Here is an 8,260-nt window from a genome sequence, read left to right as displayed (position 1 = left end):
AACGGAACTAAAACGGGGGGGGTCAAGTTTTACCCTAGTCTTTTCTTGTTAACTTACCACTTTTACATCTTTACAGGGTTTGAACCTCTATACAATTTGGTACCTTCTTTTATAACATATCTTTACATGGCTGACCCCTTTATTATAACTTGGCATTGTCAACAGCAGAAAACTTGAAAAGAATAGATATCTATTACTATTTTCACATACCCCCCCCCCCCATATATATATACCACTTTTTGGTTGTTTTTATTTCTATTAATGTATGTCATATGTTACATAATTTTGAAATGTCTAAATACAAGTAAAACAAGCTAAAGTCAGACTTTGATCCACATAATCACTTAATCTATAACAGATATAATACATTTTAATATGGTATATTATCTTAAAATAATTATAAGTAAGATCTACCCGAATAGAGATTCGAACCACAACTGTCAAGGGAGGCTATCAATACAAAGATATTCCCTTATTTTCAGAGTTGCTAGGTCTTTAAGTTATCAGGTTTAACCTTGTGGCTATGGAGAACAATTCAGCATTAAAACTATGAAACGCATATTAATATATGTGATACAGTTGTCAGCAATCCTCAGATTGATATCCAACAGTGGAGTTTTTGTCGTACCGGTTCTCTTTTGTTTACGATGTGTTACTTCTTCAAAAATAAAAAAAAATTAAAAGAAAAAAATTTTACTACTTTCTTACGCCTTGTTTTCCACAATATAAAACAGATATAAATATGTTCTTTTTAATGTGATTTAAGGCTGTATAGCTTTGTCATACAGCGTAAGAGTAGTGTTAATACAGCATTTGAAACAGCTATGGCAATACCCCAGATTTATCCAAACGTTCAATCCTGTATATAGAGTCACGGAAGTGTTATCCCAATCTTCTAACCTGACTGGAGTCACTGTCATACTTCTAGATATAAATACAGTACCTAAACCTTCTAAATATTAGCTTATCTAAAAAAAAAAAAAAATCAACTGTCTAACACAAAGTCTATAAACTTGACAATGTTAATATTAACTTCAAACACCTTTATGAAAAAAATTGGTCAACTTTTTATTGTAAATTTAATGATTATTACGTTGTTCAGAGCTGAAAAAACTATTAATCACAGAAATTATTTTTTAAGACAAATAACCCGTCTTCGACTATGGGTATTTCTTACTCAATAAATAGGGCTTGAATTTAAAACTAGTTACGTTTTTAATCATAAAAAATAATCTTTTTATTTATACTTACCACTTTAGGCTTGAACGGAGGTTCCAATTGCCTTCGCTCAACTTTTTCCCAGTTCACAGTTCTGAAGAATGCCTGATCACAAATATCCCCCGCCGAGCAGGTAGGCATACCCAATCGGTTCTCAGGGTTCTTCTCCAACAACTGAGAATATGAAACATTAAAATACAATCAACACAGAGATAAAAATACGATTCTAACACAGATGTTATAGAGTGGGATATGAAATTAATATGTTGTGATTTGCCCAGGGTTAAACTGAAACAGAATGTGAAAACAGATGTGAAATCTGTCATTTGTTTTTACCGAAAATTTATCAACTCTATTTGTTTTGTTAATGTGTTTAAAGAGATTTTGTTCTGTTTCACAGAAAAGCTTCAGTAATTCACAGCACATTTTTACAGGTACTATTTTCGGTTTTAGTTCTAACATTGTGAGAAATCGCCCTCTTGACATGTCCTAGAGAAAGTGACATCTAGCACGTGAACTATCACTGACATATCCCTGAAGTAGGTTTCACTCAACTTCAAAATCAAGATCTCATAAAACATTTAATAATTTATTACTTGTATGGGTATTTCTTAAAAAAACAGTTTATTTTACTTGTTACCTTGATAAGGATCTGTTTCGCTTCTTTGCTGATAAATCGAGGATAATACGCCTCTTCATTACAGGTAGACCAATAAACTTCTTCTTCATCGCTGCCGTTAAAAGGCGACTGGCCAATCAGCATTTCGTACAGTAGAACACCAAAAGACCACCAATCTACTGACTGGTTATAGTGCTGACCTTTGATGACCTGACAGAAATTAAAAAAATATATATTTCAAACAAAACGCCTACGTCTACTGGCTTAAAATAGTTGTATCTAGTAAAATTTAGTGAATGATGGATTTCGTGTTACCCTAAAAATAGTATTTTGCATACCCAAGTACTGTTGAAACTCATTTTTACTGCAAAGTGGGTGAAACTGAAGGTTAATTAAATCGATACTATACTTTGAGCTTCTACGATTAAATTAACAGAAAATTAAATCTATTTTTATAATTCTATTTCTTATAAAATATAGCAAAAATAAATGAAAGCATAAGAAATTATTTCATTGAATAGATTAGAAAAAAAAAATTTCCATAAGTAATAAGTGTAGCGAGATAAATATTGAAGAAAACGAAAACGATTTGTGTATTTGTAATTTCATGCAGACTTCTGACAGTTTGACCTCACCTCCGGAGCGATATATTCTGGTGTTCCACAAAATGTCGAAGCTTTCATTTCATTTGCAGTTCCATATTTACACATCCCGAAATCTGCGATTTTCACGTGACCTGTTTTGTCCAATAGGATGTTATCTAATTTCAGATCTCTGAAAAATCAGATATCGTGGCTTGTACAAAAATAATCGTTTGTTAGATCTCACTTGTTTAACAAAGAATAAAACACCAAAGACCTTGGTAAGGGCGAAATGTAAGATATTGGTTAACATACTGGGATTAACAAAGAATAATAAATCAGAGAGACCTTGTTTAGTAGAGAAAAAGAAATAATCGAACTTGTCGGTTAGGAGTGAAATAAACACGAAACGTATTAGTGGGAAGAAAATACGAAAGATAGTGTGGTTAGGGAGGATGAAATATGGAAAGACTTTGTTTAGTAGAGAAGAAAAATCGAAGACCCTCCTTAGGATAACGGGAATGAAATGCGTATTCTTACTTTAACTAATGAAATTATAAAAGACTTCCTAGCAGTCAAAGAGAAATGAGAGACTTGGGTTAGCAATGAAATAAACATCAAAAGCCTCGGCTATTACATAAAAATCACAAAGGAAGAATAAAGAACATAATAATTATTACTTAGTACGAAACGAATCATAAACAAAAGATGCTTTCTTTAACAAAGAGAAAGATGTAGACCTAGATTAATATAAAAAAGAAAAGATTCGTGTAATACTTAGCAGAGAAAATATAAGAGACCTGGTCATAAGTGTTGTTTATATGTACTCTTTTGTAATTTTCAGCTTAGTTTAGTGCTCAGAGTTTGTTCAACTTGTTCTTGTATGAACTGAAATATGACAAAACCAATGAAAGTATGTGTGTAGAGATAAATCTACACAACGTTGTCTTCCACCCGTAAAAACATATTAAAACCTCGACATCATAGACCCAACACCCATCGCGCACTCTAGTCCACTACCTCCAACATCTAGAACTAACACCCATCCTGTACTCTGGTCCACTACGTTACTTAGAACTAATAATCATCCTGTCCTCTAGTCCACTACGTCCAATATCTATACCTAACACCCATCCTGTACTCTGGTCCACTACGTTACTTAGAACTAATAATCATCCTGTCCTCTAGTCCACTACGTCCAATATCTATACCTAACACCCATCCTGTACTCTGGTCCACTACGTTACTTAGAACTAATAATCATCCTGTCCTCTAGTCCACTACATCCAACATCTAGAACTAACACCCATCCTGTACTCTGGTCCACTACGTTACTTAGAACTAATAATCATCCTGTCCTCTAGTCCACTACATCCAACATCTAGAACTAACACCCATCCTGTACTCTGGTCCACTACGTTACTTAGAACTAATAATCATCCTGTCCTCTAGTCTACTACGTCCAATATCTATACCTAACACCCATCCTGTACTCTGGTCCACTACGTCCAACATCTATACCTAACACCCATCCTGTACGCTAGTCCACTACGTCAAACATCTAGAACTAACACTCATCATGTACACCACGTCTTGCATCTAGAAATAAAACCTATCCTGAACTCCACTCTACTACGGGCTTTATGTAAAGCTATCACTCACCCTAATTAAACAGAAATAAGAATAAGAAAGCAATAAAATACAAACAAGATATTAAAGATAAGTGAGAGGTAATAAATAATATTTACTTGTTCAAGTAGGCATTCCAGTGCCATAGCGGTAAGGGCAGTATAATAACTAAATCAATATATAGTACCACTTATATAACAATAGTTGGTATTTACCCTTTTAACACTGATAACTGAAAGCTTTTCTTAGCACCTATATATCGATGCTTCTTACCTATATATTATTCGTCGCTTATGCAGGAACTTCAGAGCCACAACTATCTCTGATGAGTAAAACCTGAAATACGGAGAAAACTGAACGAATTAATTGAACCAAAACTTCCCAATAAGCTTATCACTCGAGCACAAGGTCTTAATTAAAACTAGCATGTTGTTCATCATGTAAATAATTAATTATACTTTACTTTGGTATTCGCACTGAAGGACTGATTGATTGATCATTGTTTCTGAGCGTGATAAACGAGCAAACTTTATTCAGCTGTTTTATGTTGTTGTGTTTTTTTAAATATATTCTGTTTAACAAGTCAAATACACTTCTTATAAGACATAAGCATTCTTAAAACATAAAATAAAACAACATTTTTCGTTTAAGAGAATATTCACTCACTTATTTGCTTGCCGAAATTTGTAATATTTATATGTAGTTCAAACATATGAAAAGAATATTAAATAAATAACTTGGGATTAATAATATAAATATACAACACAAAAAAAGGGAAAAAAGAAATCAACAAATGTAAAATACAACAATGGACGTAATAAAAATAACCTAAAAATCGTCTGGAATGTTTTGTAATATTTATGTGTAGTTCAAACATATGAAAATAATATCAAATAAATAACTTGGGATTAATAATATAAATATACAACACAAAAAAAGGGAAAAAAGAAATCAACAAATGTAAAATACAACAATTGACGTAATAAAAATGACCTAAAGATCATCTGGAATGTTTACTGGAGCATTTTGTGGGACATATATATCTTTATTTTACAACAACTCTAGTAAAAATATACTTCTTTTTTGCTTATGTAGAGAAACACGTTATAATACAGTACTATCAAAACATGTAGTTTCTTTTAGACAATAAATTCATTGTGCTTACAAATCCTACTTTGTTAGTTTACTACCAAAAGGAAACTTTGATATTCTATATTTCGTATTACGGCTTCAATAGGAACTTATCTACGTACACACTGAGGCAGTAGGACGTATCGAGTCTTTCTTGTGTCATTTCGAATGGTAAGTTCTTGACAAAGTATAGCGAAAAATCGACTAATAATTACCTTTTTCTGGATATGCTGTCGTATGTTAAACAAACTAATGAATGTTGACTGTTGGATGAAATACACAGTAAACATATGTCCACAATAAGAAAGCAAAATACGACAGCAAGAAGAATAGGAATAAAATAAACGTGTAACAACAATAAGAACGACAAAGTTTATGTGCAATTATATTAATAAAAAACAACAACGTGCAACAACAGTAAGATCTACTGAGTATATGTAGGAAGAATGAGCTTACCTTGCTTACTTCTGGTTGAACTTTCACAACTGTTGTGTCCGAAATAATGAGTAAAGGTAGTTTGTATAAAGTATGATTTTCATAACATTGGTAACTTGGTGTTTAAGTAACCAAAGGAATATCTTGATTTAAAAGATTGTTGAAAAATTATGGAAAACGGATATTTTTTACAGAGTCATCTCTTCTTTGTAATGGAGTATCTGAGTGGTGGTGATCTTATGTTCCATATACAACAGTCGGGAAGGTTTGACCAGGAGCGAGCAAGGTAAGCTCATTCTTCTTACATTTACTCATTATTTCGGACACAACAGTTGTGAAAGTTCAACCAGAAGTAAGCAAGGTAAGCTCATTTTTCTTACATTTACTCATTATTTCGGATACAACAGTTATGAAAAGTCAACCAGAAGTAAGCAAGGTAAGCTCATTCTTCTTACATTTACTCATTATTTCGGACACAACAGTTGTGAAAGTTCAACCAGAAGTAAGCAAGGTAAGCTCATTCTTCACGTAGTGCATGCTATGGGAAGATATGATCTTAATGAGTAGCGCATGCTGTGGAAAGCTGTGTTTCTCATGAGTAGCGCATGTTGTAGAAAGCTGTGTTTCTGATGAGTAGCGTATGCTATGGAATGCCGCGTTTCTACTTTTAACACTGAAGAATTTCAAGAGAAAAATTACAGTTATAAAAACATTATAATTTGTATTAATTTGTATGAAAAATCAAGAATGTGGTTGAAAATAAAAGATGTAGACATTATGCATTGAACACTTCTATATTTGTTTGAGAAAATAGTGATTTCACTATATACAGAAAAATTGATAAAGCTGTAGAACTTTGGTTTGTAAAGCAGTGATAGACATGGTAACAAAGTTTCTTAAAATCGTACATACATATCGTGTTGTAATCAATCACCTCACAAAGTGACTTGGTTTGTTTGGAATTCCACGCAAAATTACACAAGGGAAGGCAGCTAGTCATCACCACCTACCGCCAACTCTTGTGCTACTCTTTTACCATCACGTTATAACGCCCCCACAGCTGAAAGGGCGAGCATGTTTGGTGGGACGGGGACTCGAACCTGCGACCCGCAGATTGTGTCCTAACCACCTAGCCATGCCAGAATCCTCAGCATGTAACTTGTCGTGGAATCTCAAGACAAGAAAGTATTTCTATCAGATCCTCTCTGTAAAGTGATGCAATTTGGGAGGAATTTTACAATTGATTCAAACAACATAGCATCTAATATGAAGTTAAAAAACAACATAAGATTCGAAACCACTAACGATGGTTTTCTCCAAATATTATGAAATGATAAATTAAATGTTTTTGACTAACATAGAAATAGAAAAATAACTATACCGGGCGATTCAGAAATAGAGGTGTAGGAAAATAATTGCTACTGTTATGGAATGAGGTGGTGTGGGCCTGCAGAAATAGAGGTGTAGGAAAATAATTGCTACTGTTATGGAATGAGGTGGTGTGGGCCTGCCATAAATAGAGGTGTAGGAAAATAATTGCTACTGTTATGGAATGAGGTGGTGTGGGCCTGCCATATGACAATATCATTGATGTTATTCAAGGTCATGTCCTTCGAAATTTTATTTATATGCATCATACATCAAAAATACCAATTGTAAGGGTCTACTAAAGAGATTCTTAACTAGTGAGCCATGAAATGCACAATGATGGATCTGGGACAATTGTGACTGCTCTAAGCTAACGAATCATCGTTATCTATTTATACTCAATATCTATTATTGTTTTGGAGCGATTTTGGTAATTGTTGATTTCAAATGCCTCATTTGTTATTGTCTAGTAGACTAGGGTTTCTCAACCTTTTACACCTCAAGGCTCACTTAGTTATTAGGCACAATACTAAAGGTCCACTTAGTTATTGGGCACAATATTAAAGGTCCACATACGCAGTTGTAAACATCCTAACAGCATAATGAAGTTGTGGAAACAAGTCAATAATTTTGTTCCAAATGTTGCCCAAATATTATAAATGTTAATATTGTGGTTTCATTGCCAACAGTAGTTGCTGTTCTTGCTTTGTCCACACGGCGTTTATATGTAAATGAGTCTCTAGTACGCAGCCTCTGACACACATTTCCCATCATCTGATGCAAAGGATAATATTCACCTGAGATCCACCTGGCATACAATCTGTCAGCAGCCCAGGCATTATTGTGACATTCTCACAAAGTGGAACATGTTTTACCTACATGATGTGGGAGCAGCTGCAGCACAAAGCTTGTGTGCTGTCTTATGTAGTAGCTTTTATTTTAATACTTTTTAATCATGTGGATCTTTCAAAGGTGCAATGACCTGCTTATGCAAAATTCTGACCTTGTATCTCAAACCTAGGTTTATGTAAAAATCTTTGTTGTGGAAGAATTTTGATTGTCTGCGTGGAAATGATACATTTATGCCTATAACTGTTGTTCTTGAGGATCCATATGGATAATGTTTGGCTTAAAATGCTTCATTTGTTATTTTTTATACCCTTGCCATTGAAATCTTGAGTGTATGATGCATATTAATAAAATTATTTTCGAAGGACATTACCTTGATGACCCAATGATAATGTTACTGGGTAGGCTTACAGCACCTGAAATTCTACCA

At 33.6% G+C, this 8,260-nt stretch overlaps 1 protein-coding gene across 1 annotated transcript in view; it reads right to left on the bottom strand.

Moving 5' to 3' along the window:
- Positions 1 to 8,260, bottom strand: part of LOC106467740 (putative protein kinase C delta type homolog) — a 62,843-nt gene that overhangs the window by 2,746 nt on the left and 51,837 nt on the right. The window contains exons 13-16 of the mRNA XM_022395926.1: positions 4,321 to 4,400; positions 2,473 to 2,611; positions 1,859 to 2,047; positions 1,252 to 1,392 (exon numbers count right to left, since the gene is read on the bottom strand). Of these exons, the coding sequence (XP_022251634.1) occupies positions 1,252 to 1,392; positions 1,859 to 2,047; positions 2,473 to 2,611; positions 4,321 to 4,400 (549 nt within the window). The remainder of the gene's footprint in view (positions 1 to 1,251; positions 1,393 to 1,858; positions 2,048 to 2,472; positions 2,612 to 4,320; positions 4,401 to 8,260) is intronic.

The sequence above is a fragment of the Limulus polyphemus genome, unplaced genomic scaffold (genome assembly GCF_000517525.1).
Source record: "Limulus polyphemus unplaced genomic scaffold, Limulus_polyphemus-2.1.2 Scaffold2724, whole genome shotgun sequence".
Taxonomy (NCBI): domain Eukaryota; kingdom Metazoa; phylum Arthropoda; class Merostomata; order Xiphosura; family Limulidae; genus Limulus; species Limulus polyphemus.
The sequence above is the reverse complement of the archived record's forward strand: the minus strand, read 5'-3'. Positions and strand labels throughout refer to the sequence as shown.